This window comes from Prorops nasuta, unplaced genomic scaffold (assembly GCF_024137725.1).
Source record: "Prorops nasuta isolate Cenicafe-Biocafe unplaced genomic scaffold, Cenicafe_Pnas_1.2 PNAS00033, whole genome shotgun sequence".
NCBI lineage: Eukaryota > Metazoa > Arthropoda > Insecta > Hymenoptera > Bethylidae > Prorops > Prorops nasuta.
This window is the reverse complement of record NW_027116830.1, coordinates 2,543,702-2,562,898: the sequence shown is the minus strand read 5'-3', so window position 1 is coordinate 2,562,898 and position 19,197 is coordinate 2,543,702. Positions and strand designations below refer to the sequence as shown.

General features: G+C 32.5%; 5 protein-coding genes and 2 long non-coding RNA genes across 9 annotated transcripts; 3 read left to right on the top strand and 4 right to left on the bottom strand.

Moving 5' to 3' along the window:
- Positions 1–994: 994 nt before the first annotated feature.
- Positions 995–3,966, bottom strand: LOC136783381 (uncharacterized). Its single transcript, XM_066743494.1, has 2 exons — positions 3,537–3,966; positions 995–1,657 (listed from the first exon to the last, which is right to left on the bottom strand). The coding sequence occupies exons 1-2, from the start codon at positions 3,781–3,783 to the stop codon at positions 1,296–1,298; spliced, it is 609 nt and encodes a 202-aa protein (XP_066599591.1). The 5' UTR covers positions 3,784–3,966; the 3' UTR covers positions 995–1,295.
- A 1,766-nt stretch (positions 3,967–5,732) lies between these two features.
- Positions 5,733–7,293, top strand: LOC136783407 (uncharacterized). 2 transcript variants are annotated; one of them, XR_010824263.1, is made up of 3 exons: positions 5,733–6,048; positions 6,182–6,699; positions 6,797–7,293. It is a non-coding gene; the product is annotated as an uncharacterized lncRNA (long non-coding RNA). The 2 variants fall into 2 exon arrangements; XR_010824264.1 differs by having other exon boundaries at positions 6,133–6,699.
- A 560-nt stretch (positions 7,294–7,853) lies between these two features.
- LOC136783396 (putative nuclease HARBI1) lies at positions 7,854–9,526 on the bottom strand. The gene is made up of 4 exons (XM_066743515.1): positions 9,354–9,526; positions 8,901–9,187; positions 8,344–8,566; positions 7,854–7,920 (listed from the first exon to the last, which is right to left on the bottom strand). The coding sequence occupies exons 1-4, from the start codon at positions 9,524–9,526 to the stop codon at positions 7,854–7,856; spliced, it is 750 nt and encodes a 249-aa protein (XP_066599612.1).
- Positions 9,527–9,878: 352 nt separating this feature from the next.
- On the top strand, positions 9,879–10,866 carry LOC136783395 (uncharacterized). The gene is made up of 4 exons (XM_066743514.1): positions 9,879–10,056; positions 10,122–10,327; positions 10,412–10,686; positions 10,759–10,866. The coding sequence occupies exons 1-4, from the start codon at positions 9,879–9,881 to the stop codon at positions 10,763–10,765; spliced, it is 666 nt and encodes a 221-aa protein (XP_066599611.1). The 3' UTR covers positions 10,766–10,866.
- A 182-nt stretch (positions 10,867–11,048) lies between these two features.
- Positions 11,049–12,802, bottom strand: LOC136783411 (uncharacterized). Of its 2 annotated transcripts, none has more exons than XR_010824267.1 (3): positions 12,355–12,802; positions 11,704–12,270; positions 11,049–11,606 (listed from the first exon to the last, which is right to left on the bottom strand). It is a non-coding gene; the product is annotated as an uncharacterized lncRNA (long non-coding RNA). The 2 variants fall into 2 exon arrangements; XR_010824266.1 differs by having other exon boundaries at positions 11,704–12,221; positions 12,355–12,800.
- Positions 12,803–13,027: 225 nt separating this feature from the next.
- On the top strand, positions 13,028–14,945 carry LOC136783541 (ubiquitin carboxyl-terminal hydrolase MINDY-3 homolog). The gene is made up of 5 exons (XM_066743779.1): positions 13,028–13,341; positions 13,447–13,840; positions 13,910–14,178; positions 14,256–14,553; positions 14,627–14,945. The coding sequence occupies exons 1-5, from the start codon at positions 13,230–13,232 to the stop codon at positions 14,931–14,933; spliced, it is 1,380 nt and encodes a 459-aa protein (XP_066599876.1). The 5' UTR covers positions 13,028–13,229; the 3' UTR covers positions 14,934–14,945.
- Positions 14,946–16,801: 1,856 nt separating this feature from the next.
- Cht11 (Chitinase 11) lies at positions 16,802–19,084 on the bottom strand. The gene is made up of 6 exons (XM_066743775.1): positions 18,598–19,084; positions 18,230–18,478; positions 17,869–18,150; positions 17,557–17,793; positions 17,036–17,459; positions 16,802–16,959 (listed from the first exon to the last, which is right to left on the bottom strand). Exons 1-6 carry the CDS (start codon positions 18,795–18,797, stop codon positions 16,813–16,815), a joined length of 1,539 nt encoding a protein of 512 aa, XP_066599872.1. The 5' UTR covers positions 18,798–19,084; the 3' UTR covers positions 16,802–16,812.
- Between the last annotated feature and the right edge of the window lie 113 nt (positions 19,085–19,197).

Sequence of the window (19,197 nt, the reverse complement as noted above, 5' to 3'; positions counted from 1 at the left end):
AAGATGGTTTCATCCACAGTCGCTTACTAGATGTTTAAATTTTAAATTGCGCACATGGGTTTGATTTGGGTCGAAGCAGTATGCGCGCAATTGTTACACACACCCGCGCTAGTCGCCCACCTACTCTTTTACAATTTCGACTCGAAATATATCCAATGAATTGGGCGAGATCATACTTGAACATGGTATTTTGCAAAGCTCTTGAGATAAGCTATAAGAATATGCACAATGAAAAATAGTGGGTGTCATTTAAAACATTCAACGAGGCCTTGGCGCGACCTTTAATATTTCATCCAAGGTGTCGAAGCAATTTTTACCATCTAATAGAGTTTCATATTTCTAATTATTCTTGTGCGAACCTTTTTCTTTTTCTCCCTTTTTTCCCTCTGAAACACTTATCTCCCGATATGTTTCTTGCTGTCGCATCTCTTTGGAGTACCCTATAGATATACCTAATATTCCCATCAGTATATCCAAATGTCTACCCTAGAGTTTATCCTCTGTGTACATTTGAATCGTTATTTGTTGAAATTGTAATTTATTTTTGATTTAAAAGAGTCATGTAAAGTCCTTTATCATATGTTTATAGTAATTACATCTTTAGTGTTTCCAAATACAACTCGATGATGTTTTTCACGATATCACAAACATTAGGTTAATTTGAAGAAATGAAGAGGCGGACATTAGAATACATCGAGGATGTATACTTGGGAAGTTTGTGCTTTCGGGGGGGTAAATTACTGCAAGTATTTTCTATAAATAAATTACATAAAATAGACGACTTTCAGTGTATATATACCAACACGCGCGGTATAAGTTTGATAGTGTATTTAAAAAAAAATAGTCCCTGTAAAACGCACGGCTGACTGATGCTCCGTGACGTCATCCTGTCCACACACCTAGTGAGCAGCGAAAAATGTCCAAAACACTCATCTTTAATAGCATATAGGATTCTTTCTTTAGGCAAGGCAAAAACATTATATACACACACACATATATATAGTAACATTTTATTTTTTTACGTTTATTTTCCATAAAGTATATGATATTAAAAATTTGTATGTATAGAGCGAATGCATCGTTCGAGCTACCTTTATACACTTAGTGGCGCTCTGTTTAACCTGCTTTTATAATGGTAGAGCAGAAAAGGCTGCAGCCTCATTATTATTGAAAAGCGTAATTACGATATCTATAATGTCTTTTGCAGATTATTGGAGATTTCTTATTATTTACTCTCAATACACATGCCGCACTTGAAGAAATCTTGCGAAGAGAGCATGGTGAATCCAATAATTCTATACGAAACAGATCTTTCTGTATACAGCTATGTAATCCTGAGAAGTAATCATTCTTCTCCATTTGAAAAGCTCCCATCCAAATTGAGTAAATTTATCGTCAAAAGGTAAAGGGTCGGCAGTTCGATCTTTTTCAGCATTGGGTCCAATAACAATTACAAGTTGACCTTTATAATTATTTATATAAGTACAAAATGCATCTTTATTGTTGAAATAACAAAAGAACAATGCATATTTCTTTGGCACTTTAAAATTGTTTATATCATTTTCTTCGAGAAAAAGTATGTCTTCTAAAAATCTTAATGGAGCATATCTGCTGCACCACCATAATTCATCTAATTCTACGCCAATCACAGTTGTACCTTAAATTCAATTTTAATAAATATCAGTATAAAAATGTAAGAGAAGGACAAGCTCGATGATCGTGTGTTATACATTTTACAGGGTCGGCCACTTGAAACGTTTCAAAGTGTATGCACGTGAGAAAATGTTAATTTTCTACTTCCTCCATTACTTCTATCAACTGGATTTCTCACTTTAGATTGAAATTTCTGAATAAGATTATGCGACATTGTTTCATTCGAACCTCTCTCTCTCTCTCTCTCTCTCTCTATTTCCAACTCACATTGTACACTCTGTGCCAAATTGAACGGTTCGTATAGGTATTTCAACTAACTTGGGTTCATATGTATTTCTCTGTCCTGTCTATATATAGCCCTCGGGCCAGAGAAGTACCAAGTGAATTTAGTTGAAATATGCTGCCCATGAATCAATTTATTTGCCACAGTGTATGCACATACAATATATATACTACGTACTATTTTAATGACGTCGTCAACTGCTCTTTCTAGTAAAATAGTCGGATTAAAAGAAAACAAATCTCGTTTCAAATTGTTTTCTTTTCTTTTCTTTTTTTTCATGTCTTTTCCTACTCTCCTTTTTCAATTTGACCGACCTGTCAGAGATAGCACAGTTCGTGACGTCGCTAAAACAATAATATAACAATTTAAAAGTACAACTTCAAATGACGCCCCGCCGTAATTTTGCCCGCAAATTTCAATGAAAAGATGTTTCTAAAAAGGGATCCGACTAAATGACACGCGAGAAGAATTCGTAAGAGATTTTTGTGTAAAAAAAAGGCACAAAAAGTTGAACAGTCGGAACGTTTTTCAAGGGCACCAATTTTTCCATCTATTGGTGCAAGTATAAATGTGTCCTGCTAACTCTATTTATTTCGATGTATGAAGTTTTTCTTTGAAATTGAACGCATGATACTATAGTTGCAGTTATTTTCTCTCTCTCTCTCTCTCTCTCTCTCTCTCTCTCTCTCTCCTCACGTACGTATATATTTCACCAATCGATGAAAAAAATGTTAATAAGATACGTTCTTGTTTCATTAACACTCGCTTTATTAGTGTTATTCGGTAGCTTTTTGCCGAGAAATTTCGGTACTGTTAGCCGCTGTGTTAACGAAAACTATAGTTAAACGTGACGATAAATGTACGCGCGTACATAGATTATAACATTTTTCGCGCATTTTGTCTTTTTTTTAAGGGGAAAACTCCTCGCGCAAATCATTTTAATACCGTGCCGTAGGTCGTCCATTGGCAGTATGTACGTTGTAAAAAACGCGTGCAAAACTGCCGGTGACAATGGACAATTGCTAAATGACATTGAAACATTCTAAGAGGAACGCCAGTGCTACCACGGCGAGCGCGCGCGCGCGCACGCACACACACCACCCCATCCCAAGGAAGCACGCGAATATTCTGTTACATCCTGTACAAGGAACATAATATTAAATCTCAACATACAAATGATTGGACATAATTGTACATATAGACCGAAGGCACACCACAAGTGGAACATAAAAATTCAATTATCACCGTAAATATAAAAGATTTTTTCATTGCAAATACAAAGGACTCCTTCAAAAATGTCATATACACAAAATTAATATCTCTTATATTTACAGAGACAAATGAATTTTTATACATATTGAAAGCCTGTAGTATTTTACATGTCGAATGTTATATCATCAGCATTGACGGTAAATACTGTATGCGGCCTTGCAGTACGGGCGGTAAAGTTTCAAGCGCGATCACTATTATAAACGCCAAATAATTTTAATGATTCGTGGTATTTAAATTAATTTCATGTAAGAGAAAATAGAAGAATCTCACATACGAAATCAATTGTTTTCCGAATGACGTTAAAATTAATACTGCGATTAGTACTTACCAGTGGATTTATAAAATAGCCATTCAAATAGCCCACAACCACATCCTACACTCATGATACCCTGCATTTTATAACTTGTTATTATATTTTGTAGCCAGTATAAGTCATTTAAAGTTGGCAGAACCCAGAAGAATTTATACGTTTTCAAATAATCGACCTTGAGCTCTAAAATTTCTTCCCACTTCTGATCATTATAAAGGACGGGTATTATTTCTTCGATATCAGATCCTTCTTCATTTAATTCCATTTTATCTCAAACGTATCTTTCGACAGTAATAAAGTCATAGACGTTCTTCAATTACGTCCAAGATATCAAATAAGAAAAGATTATTTATAGATTAAGTATATAATTATATTTGTTCAGAATATTCGTTAGTTGCATGACATGCAGCGCCTAGTGGCGTTTGAGAAAATTGCAATATACCCTCGATTATCATAACTATGTGCCATTGGCTGCATTTTGAAATTTCCTGGGTAGTGTTATCAGCAGTTCACAGTGGAAAATTTAATCGTATGTATGTATGTGGTTCGGTAATAGTGTAGTATGTAGTACATGTACATACTATGTATGTACAATCAATTTTCATGCAAAGTACAGAGTGAAGTAAGCCAAATTGAATCCTTTACCTGACTTTATCATTTGGCCAACTTCACTCTGTACTTCAACATGAAAATTGGGACTAGTACTATGTATAGCGACCTATAGAGACCGTGCACACCAACACAATGATAGCGAAGTGTCAATGTATAATTGTATACGTATAAATAAATTACACTGAAAAACTGTATGCATATACACCAATACACATTCTTATCTCACTGTCATTGTGTTGGTGTGCACGGTCTAAACCACAAACAAATCAATTTCCGACTGTCTCACTCGTTATACTACATACATACACGTAGTAAAACAGAGCATCAATAATTACAGGTCCTCACAGGTGCAAACGAGGGAGATATTTCGGTGATTTGCCAAAAAAATTCTCCTATTATAAAATGCACACTATCGTTATATAAATAAAAGCTGCTCTTATTATAAGATAAATATATTAATTTATCAAGTCATGTAAGATGATTTTCATAAAAGCGCGGTATTTGGAAAATAAATACTTACCTAACTTATACCTTACAGTAGATTTATTTTGATGCGTTTACGAACGGTACTTTCAGCACCACGCGTGTTCCTGTCTGTCAGCCTGATCCTGAACTAACCTGATCAATGAGAAGGTCGACAGCGCCGCCTATTAGCGTTTGCGTCAATCACGGCAGTTGAATTCGGGCTCGAATTTATAAACTAAACTAAGCTCGAATCTCAGCTTAACAATTTCTTAAGACAAAGATCGAGCCAGATCGAGCTTGGCACTGTATTGAAGGTTAAAGTGAGACAATTGATCTTATCTAAGACCGTGCTAAGCTTAAGTTTCGTTTATAAATTCGGGCCTCGGTCTGTCTCTCGGTGAGGCTACCACGTGGGGTTTAACGGGATCCCTCACGCCTACTTTATCGACAGTTAAAGTCAATAAACAATTAGTTTAATAAAATTCAAATGCGAAGCAAATTGAACAATCGGGCGTTTGTTGGATAATGTGCCAGTCCTAACGAGTCAAACGAACTTAAAAACACTCAAATCGGATGAAGAATAACGTTGTACCACTGTCCCGCGTTCTTGAAGTGGAAATAACCAAAAGTAACCTCTCTTCAAGAAAGCAGCACAATGGTACAGCGTTATTTTTCAACTAATTTGAGTGTTTTTAAGTTCGTTTGACTCGTTAGGACTGGCACATTGTCCAGCAAACGCTCGATTGTTCAATTTGCTTCGCATTTGAATTTTAACTCTAATTGTTCATTGACTTGTAGTGTCGGTAAAGCAGGCCTGAAGGAGATCGATTTTCAGCTTAATTTTGGAAAGCAAATCTATGAATATATGTATATGCACTAGTGCAGTAACTAAGGGCCAATGTAAGATGGAAAGCAGCATTCCCAACAAAAAAAAAATTAACCTGAAAAAGGTCAATTTGCGTTGGCAGCCCTGCGAAATAGCTACACTGCAAGTTCTGTTTGCTGATTACGGCTGACTTGTACGATTAAGTAGTATAAGGTTTAGGTAAACACAAATTTGACAGGTCAGCTCGATGGTTCTGTTCAAATTTATTTCAGATAAGTATAAATTAACCTTTATGTATAAAATGCATTGACGCGCGATACTTTGTGAGAAATATTATTGTTTACAGGTATTTAAATTGATTCTGTTTCGTGGGCAAAGGCAATTTCGGAAGTTAAAACCTAAATAAAGATTTGATCACCAGGAAATAAGATACAAGCTCACAGACATATACTGTCTGGGATGGCAAAGATTCATCTTTCAGGGCTGTTTTAATGGATATACCATAAAAGTATTTATCCCTATCAATGAAATTACCACTAGTAGACTTTATTCTCTGCTCTGTTAATCTATAGAGATGCAAAACCAACAATGTACACATAATTATATTGGCACTTTAAATTCTTTCAGGTTAGTTTTAAATTAATAGCAGGCTTAAAAAACATGACTTTCATGGTTTATAATGTCGATCTTCATTATGTTCCTGTAATTCAGAAAACTGTGTTGCTTCCGCCTTAATACCAAATTTATCACTATGATGTAGGAAACGTACAGACCACTTAGCTCTTGTAACTTGGAACTGCGGATAGTAGTCTTTTGATAGCTTGTGATCCAAAGATCATCCTTGGCCCATTTTACACAGAATATGGATGGCAGTATCTCCTATTCCAAGAATGATGTTTGCGTAAAGTGTCTGTGATGCAAAGACGATGGAAAAACTGTTTTGACTGTGGATTCTCATCGTAAAACTTATCATATCCTTGAATTTAAATAACTTCTGAAAATATGACCACATCATCCTTTAAAATTTGTTTCTTTGACAAATTAGTCAATTTTCATTAATTTTACAGATTTCAAGACCAGCTGATAATGTGGTTCAACGTTACTGAAGCTGTTAGGCTCACGCTATTAAATGCAGCGATTCAAGTCATTCACCTATGGAATCTACAAAAGTACTGTCTGGTAAGAAGTATTTTTTGCAAGATGTGACTTAAGGACACTTCGAAATTCACTGCTGCTTTGGGAACATCGATAAAGATTTCGTCACTTCTGGTAGCGAAGGTATAACTCGCTTTAGGATCGCTTTAATTAATTAATGTAGACACATAAATTAATCTACATTCTTTATGATTTCTTTCTTAAATCTTTGTCTTTTTAGGTCATAATGTGTATGTGTTGCACATTAAGATACAACTGCCAGCAACAGCTTTAACAGGATACAGTAGAACTGTAAATTGTGTTGAATGGAATCCTGTATAATATCAAACGACGACAACACTGTCAGATGACGGAACAGTTAGAAGTAATAAATTACTATATGATAATAAAATAGCGTGGGAAAAGCTATATTTTATATTATTTGCTTTGATAGAGCCTACCACTGATAAATTCATTGATTACGTTTTCCAAAATGTAGCACATATTACATGTCTGATAAGTTTCTGGATAGAGTAAAATAATATAGTTAAATTCAACCAGATATACGAATAGACTGTCGTATAAGAAATCTCAAGTCTCATATATTAGTAACTATATAAACATATAATAACAATTATGAATATACATTTAACGATATTGTATTTAATAGAGATATTATAGAAAATATACTTTTCTTATCGCATATCAAACTAAACGATTATATTTATTGTAGATAAAAATGCGTTAAAGTTCTTTATGAAAAATTTGGTTTTTAAGCTTTTAAACAGTTAATATAATTATTTCTTATTCAGCGCAGACATGATAATAAATATTTGTAATTTGATATCCCTTCATTTTCTTTTGCGTATAGCACGTAAATCCTTTTCGGGATTTTTCTTATATTAATCTGGAAAAAAAATGTATTTTAAACTATTATAAAATAATTTTTTATATAATTATTACTTAAAATAACTTAGGTATAACTAGTTTGAGAATAATAAATATTTCAGATTAAATTTATTCTCATCTTGATGTAGTTGTTTCAACCTATTTTACTAAATAATTAAGCTGCCTGTATGTATATATATATATATATATATATTATAAGGATGAAACTAATACAAACCTATAAAAATAATTATTAATTAAAAAGTGGCGGTCATCATTTGTGGGCGATGAAAATACCTCCGGTATTTGTAGATAATTTTGTAATCCGCCTCGCGTAACTTTTTTGTCACGCCTTATAATATTAAATAAAACTGCAGTGGATAAAATTACATTTATTGTTCTTTCTGGGGTTAAAAATCGTGAACCAATAGTAAGAACAGCAAATGTACGTCCCCAAATGCCGAAACATCTTTCCACCTGAAATATAAAATAAAAACTTTAAATATATATAGCCGCCCCGGAGTGTAAATACAAAAAGACGCGTTTCTCTTTAACTATAAGAGATATTCAATTTTCGCATATGACCTTTCTGAAAGCAAATAACAGGAAGTTTCGAAAAGGTGCTATGCAAAAATTGGATATTTTTTATAGTTACAGAGATACGCGTCTTTTTGTATTTACGCTCTGGGGCGGCTTAAGTGCCTCACCTTGTATAAGGTGCCAGTATAGATATACAGAGGTTTCCATACTATTTGTTTACTCCATTTTTAACTTAAAAACTGAAGCTGCATTACATTGAATATATTTATATTGCTTACCATGCAGCGGGTCCTAATGTGGGCTTCATTAAAAAGAACTTCTGCCGGTGTGTGCGGATTAGCGAGTGGGGTCATCAAGTACCGCTCGTTACGGTAACCACGGTCTCCCACTAACAAACCATTTCCGCATTCAAAATTTTCAAAACGGTGTTTGAGTCTACTATTATTAAAAATAGTAGAATCATGTGCAGAGCCTGGCCATCTTGCGACAAGATCCATTATCTCCAGATGGCTGTTCACCACGCATTGAACGTTTATACTAAAAAATCCTTTTCGGTTTCTCCAAAGCTCTGCATCCTCGCCTCCTATAAATCATATACAAAAGTAGACTCATTTAACAACAAATAATGTATTGTAAACATTTTTTTTAAACAATATCTATATATGTATGTGCATATAATGAATTTGTTCACTGAATTTGAAAAGCAATTTCAGATTGCAAAATATTTGTCAGCCATTGATCGAATCTCGTTTGGAAAACGAGACTTGCCTTAGCTATAATTAAAAAAATACAGACGGCTTTTGATGATCAGACCATCTTAAAAAAAATTGTTACAAGTAATTCCGCTAGTTCAAACCAGGCAAAAAATGCACTGAAGACAAAAAGCGCTTCAATTAATATGTATGCTAAAATCTTACCATATGATCTTATGCGTACATGGACACAGTCGATTGCACCTATAATTCTTATCATTCCTGATATTAAGAAATTATCTTTGGCAGTTTGTATCATGTCTTCATCTGTTCGTGGTAATGATACATAAAGATGAAATAGATTAGCAATTGCAGCTGATACTCTATGCACTATTATTTGCGCAGATTTTGTACTAATATTACAAAAATCAGCTGCCACTTGCAGAAAGCATCCTGTCGCATAAAACCTAATGGCTACTAACAATTGGATAACCGGTGGAATTTCACTCTTCCTGAAAATGAAAATTTAAACATTTTGGGTTATTAGGAATAAATATTAATCGTCTCCATTATAGTCTACTAAATATATATTATGATCATTGTTTAACAATTCAATTTAATTTGTTTTATAACAATTTCATTCATATATATCATTTTCAATTTATTTGTTTTACGTACATTTTTCTTTGACGGATAGCAGGCTCAATTTGTTGCAAAACTTCTTGAAACTGTATTTTTGTCAAACGAAAACGACTTTGGAATTCTCTATCATTTAATAATACGAAGTAGTTGCATCTTCGAAAAATGTTTCGATTACGTGCATTGGCAACATTTCGACCATTTGCATTCATTTCTGCCACAATACAGTTATTGTTCACTGTCATAAAATAAATCTGTTATTGTGAAAACTCTATAGCAACGCATATTAATTTGTTCCTGTTATAACAACTACCTTCAATTTATAAATAAATCAAAAGAAGAAAGAGGAGACGATCAAGTACGCTACGTGCTGGTTTAAACATTGTTAATTTGTTATCCATTAAAAGTAAGTACACAATCGCAAAAATGCAAATATTTTAAAATATTTATCTCCATATTACTTTTAAATAATATACATTTCCTCCTCAGATGAGTAATTCAAGCGAAAACAAGGAAAAATTTTTGTCAATAATTGAAAAATATTTCAAAATTATTGAAAATAAAATGACAAATGGCAATACATTAGCCCAGAAAGAAAAAGCCTGGCAAAAAATTCGGGCTGAGGTGAAAGAAAAGATAGGTGGGCAATGGGAAAAAATATGTCCTAAATCCAGCTGGACCCATATGAAGCTACAAGCAAGAAAATATAAAGCTGCTACAAGGAGTGAACTCTATAAAACAGGTATTATGTTTCTTTATTAAAAGTAATGAATTTAATTTTTAACATTCAATTTTTTTTTTTTTTAGGCGGTGGAAAATCAGTAGCTCCAGTGTATGATCCCTTTTTGGAGAAAATTACATCGCTTATTGGAAAATCTGCCATGGGTGTAACCCTTAAACATCAAAACGACAGCGATACTCTACCGTCCACATCAACCAGCAATGTCGGTAAATTATTGATGGAATCAGCAATAGAAGAGGAAAGGATAGATGATCCTGACGATGTTTTTGCTGTATGTATATATAGTTATATTATACATACATATATATTCGCATAATAATATATATGATTATATTTAGTTTTTTGTTTATTGCAGACTTTAATAGAGAATAGCGAAATAGCTTCGTGGGGCAGTGCAGAAGGTACAGGACTGTTAAAAAAAAAAATAAGCGAACCCCTTCGCCAAATTCGGGAAAACGCAACTTTCGCCAATAATAGGAAAACACCCCAGTCAGAATTGTATAATAAATATTTAGAAAAGAAAATAGAAAAAGAAGAAAACAAAATAAAATTATTAAAAATCCAAATGGTACAAGCCCAGTTACAAATTAAAGAGGCGGAAGAAAAATTGAAAAGACTGAATAGAGAGAGGTAATTATTAACATTACAGAAAACTATACTGATATAAATGTATATCTATTTTAATTAGTATTATTATTTCAGATTATAACATAACAGAATTTCAATATAGTTGATGTTGACACTACAATTGTTATAATTATAAAAAATTTTAATAACCTACATTTTATATATAAAGAAATAACCGTATCAGTCTATTCTGTAATATAAATTATATAAAGAATTACTATGATTTAATTAAACTTAAAAACAAGCAAAAATTCTTTAAAATACCTTGTATAATTTTTTCTTCCCCTTATAATCATTTTTCATATTGAGATGAAAATATTTTTATTTACAAATATTTATTATCATGTCTGCGCTGAATAAGAAATAATTATATTAACTGTTTAAAAGCTTAAAAACCAAATGTTTCATAAAGAACTTTAACGCATTTTTATCTACAATAAATATAATCGTTTAGTTTGATATGCGATAAGAAAAGTATATTTTCTATAATATCTCTATTAAATACAATATCGTTAAATGTATATTCATAATTGTTATTATATGTTTATATAGTTACTAATATATGAGACTTGAGATTTCTTGTACGACAGTCTATTCGTATATCTGGTTGAATTTGACTATATTATTTTACTCTATCCAGAAACTTATCAGACATGTAATATGTGCTACATTTTGGAAAACGTAATCAATGAATTTATCAGTGGTAGGCTCTATCAAAGCAAATAATATAAAATATAGCTTTTCCCACGCTATTTTATTATCATATAGTAATTTATTACTTCTAACTGTTCCGTCATCTGACAGTGTTGTCGTCGTTTGATATTATACAGGATTCCATTCAACACAATTTACAGTTCTACTGTATCCTGTTAAAGCTGTTGCTGGCAGTTGTATCTTAATGTGCAACACATACACATTATGACCTAAAAAGACAAAGATTTAAGAAAGAAATCATAAAGAATGTAGATTAATTTATGTGTCTACATTAATTAATTAAAACGATCCTAAAGCGAGTTATACCTTCGCTACCAGAAGTGACGAAATCTTTATCGATGTTCCCAAAGCAGCAGTGAATTTCGAAGTGTCCTTAAGTCACATCTTGCAAAAAATACTTCTTACCAGACAGTACTTTTGTAGATTCCATAGGTGAATGACTTGAACCGCTGCATTTAATAGCGTGAGCCTAACAGCTTCAGTAACGTTGAACCACATTATCAGCTGGTCTTGAAATCTGTAAAATTAATGAAAATTGACTAATTTGTCAAAGAAACAAATTTTAAAGGATGATGTGGTCATATTTTCAGAAGTTATTTAAATTCAAGGATATGATAAGTTTTACGATGAGAATCCACAGTCAAAACAGTTTTTCCATCGTCTTTGCATCACAGACACTTTACGCAAACCTCATTCTTGGAATAGGAGATACTGCCATCCATATTCTGTGTAAAATGGGCCAAGGATGATCTTTGGATCACAAGCTATCAAAAGACTACTATCCGCAGTTCCAAGTTACAAGAGCTAAGTGGTCTGTACGTTTCCTACATCATAGTGATAAATTTGGTATTAAGGCGGAAGCAACACAGTTTTCTGAATTACAGTAACATAATGAAGATCGACATTATTAACCATGAAAGTCATGTTTTTTAAGCCTGCTATTAATTTAAAACTAACCTGAAAGAATTTAAAGTGCCAATATAATTATGTGTACATTGTTGGTTTTGCATCTCTATAGATTAACAGAGCAGAGAATAAAGTCTACTAGTGGTAATTTCATTGATAGGGATAAATACTTTTATGGTATATCCATTAAAACAGCCCTGAAAGATGAATCTTTGCCATCCCAGACAGTATATGTCTGTGAGCTTGTATCTTATTTCCTGGTGATCAAATCTTTATTTAGGTTTTAACTTCCGAAATTGCCTTTGCCCACGAAACAGAATCAATTTAAATACCTGTAAACAATAATATTTCTCACAAAGTATCGCGCGTCAATGCATTTTATACATAAAGATTAATTTATACTTATCTGAAATAAATTTGAACATAACCATCGAGCTGACCTGTCAAATTTGTGTTTACCTAAACCTTATACTACTTAATCGTACAAGTCAGCCGTAATCAGCAAACAGAACTTGTAGTGTAGCTACTTCGCACGGCTGCCAACGCAAATTGACCTTTTTCAGGTTAATTTTTTTTTTGTTGGGAATGCTGCTTTCCATCTTACATTGGCCCTAAGTGAAAAAGAACAGACTTATATGTAACTGCAAAAATCTAAAAGTACAAATTCTTTATTGGCAGTTTTTCAGATTTCTCCTTGTTATGTTGGATATAAGGCTTGCCTGATTAGAAAATTTTCAAAATGGCGGCGTACAAGGCAGTTGTCGTTCTCGCGAAATAGGTTATCAATACTTCCTTTTTATCCGTTATATGTACTTGGCACATGAAAATTAACGACTTCTCAAAAAGTTTTAATTATTATGAGTAGCTTTAAATAGGATCGAGTACCACGGTGCGTTTTAACCTCCCGTAAAATCCTTATCTTTTTAATGATAATGGCAGAAAATGTCCCCACAAGGGATGCAGAGTACGTACAGAATATTAAAACGTTACTGTGGGGTACGTCTGTAAAAGAGGACGTTTTTAAACGATGGGCTCAAGGTAAATTCGATTTTTACATCAAATTTCTCGTAGGTTTGCAAAAATTTCTGTACTAACATTCTGTCAAGTAATCTCTCAATAAGAAATGCTTTTCCTGCTTTCCAGGTTTTTACTTTAGTAATGATGAGCCTACAGCTCTTGTGCAAGCAGAGGGAGGGCCGTGCGCAGTAATAGCGCCAGTTCAAGCTTTTATATTAAAACAATTGTTATTGGAAAGTAACTCGCTACTTTGGAAAGATATTAATGATGAGGAACGGGATCAGTTACTTGTTAAAGCTATGTCTGAAATTATTACTCAAGCTGCCGACGGTCAAAGTCCAGAGTATTATGTAGTGCATACAAATGAGTCAAAACCTTCTCCCTCTAATAAGGAGCTTGTAGACGTTAACATCACAGAATCAGCTGATGCCTCTCAAATAGTTAATGAAAGTAATACAGGAACTAGTACACTTGTAGAAGAAAAAACTGTAGAATCAAATTCATTTCATTCTCATTTAAGGTAACCACAAAAGAAAATACTGCAACTATTAGATAATATAAGATAATTGAAAAATTCATTTACTTTCAGGATATTTACTACAAGCAGCATTGAAGAAGTGGAGCAATTTTTTAAAAGCAGAATTAATATTTTGAAGGATCGATATGGAGTTTTACTTCTATTATATACAGTTGTTTGTACAAAAGGAACGCTGAGAATAACGGCAGAAATGTCTGATACAACAGAACCAATGATTGATTCTACATATGGTTATGGCAGTCAAAGTTTAATCAATTTAATGTTAACTGGAAAGGCAGTAAGTCATGTATGGGATCATGACCAAGACATTGGAGGACTTAGTAAGAAAATGAAAAAATTACATGAAGATTTAAAATAACCAAAATATGATCCATGCCCTAATATTTTTTATTTCCAGGATTAAGGGGCATAGATAAACAAAATACTGTTGGATTTCTCACTCTTTTAGAACATTTGAGATATTGTGAAGTAGGGACATTCTTGAAGAACCCTTCGCATCCTGTTTGGGTGTTAGGTTCAGAAACACATTTAACTGTGCTTTTTTCTAATGAAAGACTGCTAGTTAGCCCTGAGACACCAGCTGAACAAGCAAGGAGAATTTTTAAAAAATTTGATCCTGAAGGAAATAAATTTATATCAGCTAATTTATTGCAAGACGTTCTTTCAGAATTAGGCCTAGTCGCGGATGCCGAATAGTGAGTAAATTCATTGAAGGCTACTGCTTGCAATTAAATCAGGCTGTCAATGTAATTGTATTTTCTTTTTTAGTGTTGACATAATGAGAAAGAAACTGGACAACGAATCACTAGGGATAATTCTGTTGGCATCATTCATGGAAGAATTTTTTCCTGAAGAATCTTACATGTGTCCAGATACATTCAATTTATATCATTACAATGGACTGGAGCGTAGCAACCCACAAAATAAAGTTATGTATCATAAGGGCCAGGCAGTGTTGCTAGAGTGCAATGTAAAATGTATTCTAGATGGCAATTCGATGTTGACAATCTTACAGACTAAATGGCCGAGGATAGAGATCCAATGGGATTGTGAAAGAAATCCTAGCTTGAATTAAGAGCAATGACTATTATAGTAATACGCTTTTATAGAATACAGGAGAATGGATAATTAAAAGGAGAAAACATATTTCACTTTAAAAATAATGTTGCCCATAAATTGTGCGGATTTAATTCACTCGAGAGCCCTTATATTTTCTTTTATTCGATTGTGGGTAACTTGTTGAATGAAACACAAATTTCTTTCAATAAACATTTACTAATTGTTCTGTAATATACACATTGTGCACTAAACCTAAACCATGTATAGAACAGCCTTAATCGGATTTTCTCAAACAAGAGTAATTTGTATAAAACTTTGTGACCAAATTGAATTCATTGTAATTAAAAAATATAATTTTATTTTTATACACAAATGATTGTACAGACCGTACGAGGCTGGGCAAGAAGCTTGTGATAATCAATTTCTGATTTTTGAAATTTTCTAGTAAAACCATATGAGTTTAATGATTCTTAGAATCAATTTAAAATGTCACAGAGTTACGTGGAGAGCTCCGAATTTTCAAATTCAGTGTAATCGCTGTATATAACTGATAATGTTCTATGAGCATGCTGCATCATTTTCTTTTTTTTTTCTTCTTTTGCTGATTGCATTGTTAATTGCAGTAAAAGTTACAAATAAGGTTTAGTGAAATCAACACGCTTTATTATAAATAAAATACATCTATATTAAGTTATTATTCCATTTTTTACAGATGTGGCATGAGAGTTTTAATGACAAATGTTTGTCAATGATTTCACCCAGCTTTTGTATCGCGTAATAATGATTTATGGTTTACGACCTTTAAAAAAAGTGCTGCTGCCGAATGTTGAATGTTTAACTATCACCACTTTTAGGAAGATTATTTATTACTTGTTGCTTTTAAAAGGAAATAAATTTAGTCAGAAATGTAGTGAACATTTAAACATTTTATTGTGTCTTTAAAGTAGCATGAAAATGTTTCTAATGAACATTAAATTAATTCCAATTTTTACAATTTAAAAAGTAATGAAAAGCTTACATCATTGATATTCTAATGGTTTATTTAAAGTCAAAGTAAGGGAACAAAGTATAATCACACATCAAGACATTTATGAGTTTATTTTATAGTCAGTATTTTTCAGAAGCTTTAAATTATATATAAATCACATCAGAATATTATATCTGGAATAAGAAAAACCATTATTTTTAAACTCTTTCGGTATGGAATGATGCACTTATTTGTCTTTTATGGTTTATTAAACATTATATTGATGAAAACAAAGTGATTTTATGATACTTATAATTATACTCTTTTTTATTCGCAAAAATGGCAAAATGTTATATGTACTTTGTTTATCATCTTTGTTCTTTCTTTTGTATTCAATATATTTTGCAAAAAGTTGTAGTATTATAATCAGTTTTGTAGTCACTGTAATTGTCAGCTGTACATTTTTGTGGATATAAAATATACAATAAACTAATGATAGGTAATTTAATACTTAACCAAACTCTATTTGTATTATAATTCCTTCCTTACACACCGATATTTTTTAGCCAATCTCTAGTACTAAATCAATTACTAGGATAACAAATAAATTCAAGAGTTTATACGACAAAGCAAGCTGAGGACTATAATTATGTACATATATTATAAAGTTGAAAACAGCTTCCATTTTATCCATTTCACTCTCTTGCACAAGAATAGAAAATTAAATATTTTATCTGCTTTATCACATTTCTTTGGAATGTAAAACTTGTACTATCCATGAAAATCGCATTAAAATAGAAGGTGAGTTATACATATATCATATATAATTAACTATATAAACGATTAACGCGAGATTTAAGGACCGATGTTATAATATTTATGAATAGAGTAAGATACTTGAAAGATAAAAAGATAAGAAAGTCGATACTTAATTTGATGAAGTTTTATTAAAAACAGAAAAAATCATACGAGTTAACGGAAATGCTTCGGTAAGATTGCAAGTGTAGCTCCAATCATCGGAATTTAATGAATATACCATAGCTCCCTTAAAATTGTTTTCCTTGATCCAGCTTGCCTGAAATTTGATAAATGATTAAATCATTAAGAATATCAAGAGAACTTTTTTTCGTTTTCTTTCTTATTTAAATTACCTTGATAAAAACACTAATTTCGTCGTCATATGAAATCCATTCTGTATCTTTAAATGCAAATGGTACCCAGCTTTCATTATTAAATACTGATACAGCCCCTCCTTTTATAAAACCACAAATATTTCCATAAGGCACAAAGCCTAAATTTCCTAATTCACCATATCCCTCTGCTGGTGCTAACAAGTCATGATTAGAAGGATTGACAAGTTTATATGTATGGCCATATGTTGGTATTCCAACAACTATCTTTTCTTTTGGCATTCCTTTTATTACCCAATAATTTGCTGAAAAATTCATATTCAATGTTGTTAAATACCCAGTTTCTGTAGAACGTGAATATAGTGGAGAGTTGAAATCCGTAACTGGGTAGTACCAAATATAAAAATGATAATCATAGGACATAAGATTTACAAAGTCTATATGTCTGAAAATAACAAAAAAAATTAATAAGAAGTTTATTTTTAAATAATTATTCATAATTTAAAAGCACATTATAAGGTCAGATTAATCAGGTCATTTACTTTGCTATTTCAGGAACATTATAGCTCTGATCAATAATAGCTTGCTGTGCAGCAACTGCAGCAGATAATAATAATTTTTGTCCACTCCTATCGAATTCTTTTCTAAGTTCTTGGACCAATTGTACAAAGTGAATTTTTTGTCGTTTTTCTGTACTTGCCCATGCTGGAAACTCCCAATCTAAATCCAGACCATCAAGGCTATAGATTTTTGTTGCATTAAGTACAGACTGTATAAACCTACAAATAAATAAAATAGATAAAGTTATTTCTAATAAGTAAATATTGAGCTTTTAATTTTCCTATTCAACTTACTTTTTCCTATTTGCATGATTTCTGACCATTTCTGGAAAACCATGGTGGAGCTCATTCATGCCGCCTACACTAACCATGACTTTTAGCTTGGGCCTGGAATGCTTAAGATCTGATATAGCACCATAAACCCAAGAATTATTTCCCAGATTGAGAGTGCAATTTACCACACTCGCAAAACCCACGATAATATGCGTACAAAGATGAGGGTCAATGTGCGACGGACTGAGCTCCTGCGTCTTGTTCAGATCTCCCGATATGGAATAGTAGCAAACAATGATCTGCCTGTGAAATAACATTTAATTTAATAGCCCAATCAAATTTCAATCTCGAAGTGAGAAAATATATCTTTAGAGATACGTACCCACTTGATTGGGAGTCATTATTGGACGAGGTGAAACTTGAATCCCTGTCTGCATCCTGGTTCTCCTTCGTCGATTTGGCATAGATGCAAGTCCTGCATAACCACGAAGATGTCTGGGCATATTGTCCAAGTAGTTTCTTGCCAGAGTTTTCAAAGTCAACTGTACCAAACCAGATGTACGCGACAAATAATGCAATTATAAACAAAAAAAGGAGCAGCAGGAAAATAACCTGTACTTTCCAGCAATGACTATAATTTAAAAAATGTTTAAAAATAGAAATATATAATTAAATATAACAGTAAACTACTTAATTACTTTTATCAAATGTTTCTTTCGATAATTAATGAGTGTTTAATTCTTTACTTACTGTCGAATTTTATTTAAAATATCATAATTTGATTGTGACGAGATTTGTTTCGCTTTTTTGTTTAAACTTTTAAAGTTGAAATTAGTCAAGAAAGCCAGTTTGGTATTAACAAATAGAATTTTTATCAGCCAATTCAGTAATATCTTGCGCGACAAGCTGTCAACTGTTACGTAGCAAGCAGCACGTAGCAGTGTATACATACACTATACAATACAAATAACTGGGGGACAGACAGGGGGGTCTTTAACGGCGGCATAATATGTGTGTGTACATACATATACATACTATACTCGTATTCAACTATTCGCTGTCGCACGCAAAGGTCAGCGCCAACTGGTGGTGAATTCAGAACTGACTTAGAAAGGAAAACATTGAAAAAATTTTTCACAGAAATTAATATTTAGTGTGTCGAACATATTGCAAAAGTAATTCCATTAATGGTGACCTAATAATTATATTTATTCTATTTGTTCTAACTTGCACTATCTCTTTTTCTCTAATGTTTTCCTTTTTAAGCGGCCATTTTTATCACGATTCGATGCGCCACCTAGTGAGTGTTGCGATGGCGAATTCGTAACGGACTATTATACATACATATGT

What these genes read in the sequence shown, in the direction of transcription:
- LOC136783395 (XM_066743514.1), top strand. Translation starts at nt 9,879, where the DNA reads ATGACAAATGGCAATACATTAGCCCAGAAAGAAAAAGCCTGGCAAAAA. An exon ending in GAGTGAACTCTATAAAACAG is followed by an intron (nt 10,057 to 10,121) that starts GTATTATGTTTC and finishes TTTTTTTTTTAG; the next exon opens with GCGGTGGAAAATCAGTAGCT. An exon ending in ATCCTGACGATGTTTTTGCT is followed by an intron (nt 10,328 to 10,411) that starts GTATGTATATAT and finishes TGTTTATTGCAG; the next exon opens with ACTTTAATAGAGAATAGCGA.
- LOC136783541 (XM_066743779.1), top strand. Translation starts at nt 13,230, where the DNA reads ATGATAATGGCAGAAAATGTCCCCACAAGGGATGCAGAGTACGTACAG. An exon ending in TCATTTCATTCTCATTTAAG is followed by an intron (nt 13,841 to 13,909) that starts GTAACCACAAAA and finishes ATTTACTTTCAG; the next exon opens with GATATTTACTACAAGCAGCA. An exon ending in CCAAGACATTGGAGGACTTA is followed by an intron (nt 14,179 to 14,255) that starts GTAAGAAAATGA and finishes TTTTATTTCCAG; the next exon opens with GATTAAGGGGCATAGATAAA.
- LOC136783381 (XM_066743494.1), bottom strand. Translation starts at nt 3,783, where the DNA reads ATGGAATTAAATGAAGAAGGATCTGATATCGAAGAAATAATACCCGTC. An exon ending in GCTATTTTATAAATCCACTG is followed by an intron (nt 1,658 to 3,536) that starts GTAAGTACTAAT and finishes ATTGAATTTAAG; the next exon opens with GTACAACTGTGATTGGCGTA.
- Cht11 (XM_066743775.1), bottom strand. Translation starts at nt 18,797, where the DNA reads ATGTATACACTGCTACGTGCTGCTTGCTACGTAACAGTTGACAGCTTG. An exon ending in AATGTTCCTGAAATAGCAAA is followed by an intron (nt 17,460 to 17,556) that starts GTAAATGACCTG and finishes TGTTATTTTCAG; the next exon opens with ACATATAGACTTTGTAAATC. An exon ending in AAATTAGTGTTTTTATCAAG is followed by an intron (nt 16,960 to 17,035) that starts GTAATTTAAATA and finishes ATCAAATTTCAG; the next exon opens with GCAAGCTGGATCAAGGAAAA.
- LOC136783396 (XM_066743515.1), bottom strand. Translation starts at nt 9,526, where the DNA reads ATGAATGCAAATGGTCGAAATGTTGCCAATGCACGTAATCGAAACATT. An exon ending in GCTATCCGTCAAAGAAAAAT is followed by an intron (nt 9,188 to 9,353) that starts GTACGTAAAACA and finishes TTTCATTTTCAG; the next exon opens with GAAGAGTGAAATTCCACCGG. An exon ending in CGTGGTTACCGTAACGAGCG is followed by an intron (nt 7,921 to 8,343) that starts GTACTTGATGAC and finishes TTTATATTTCAG; the next exon opens with GTGGAAAGATGTTTCGGCAT.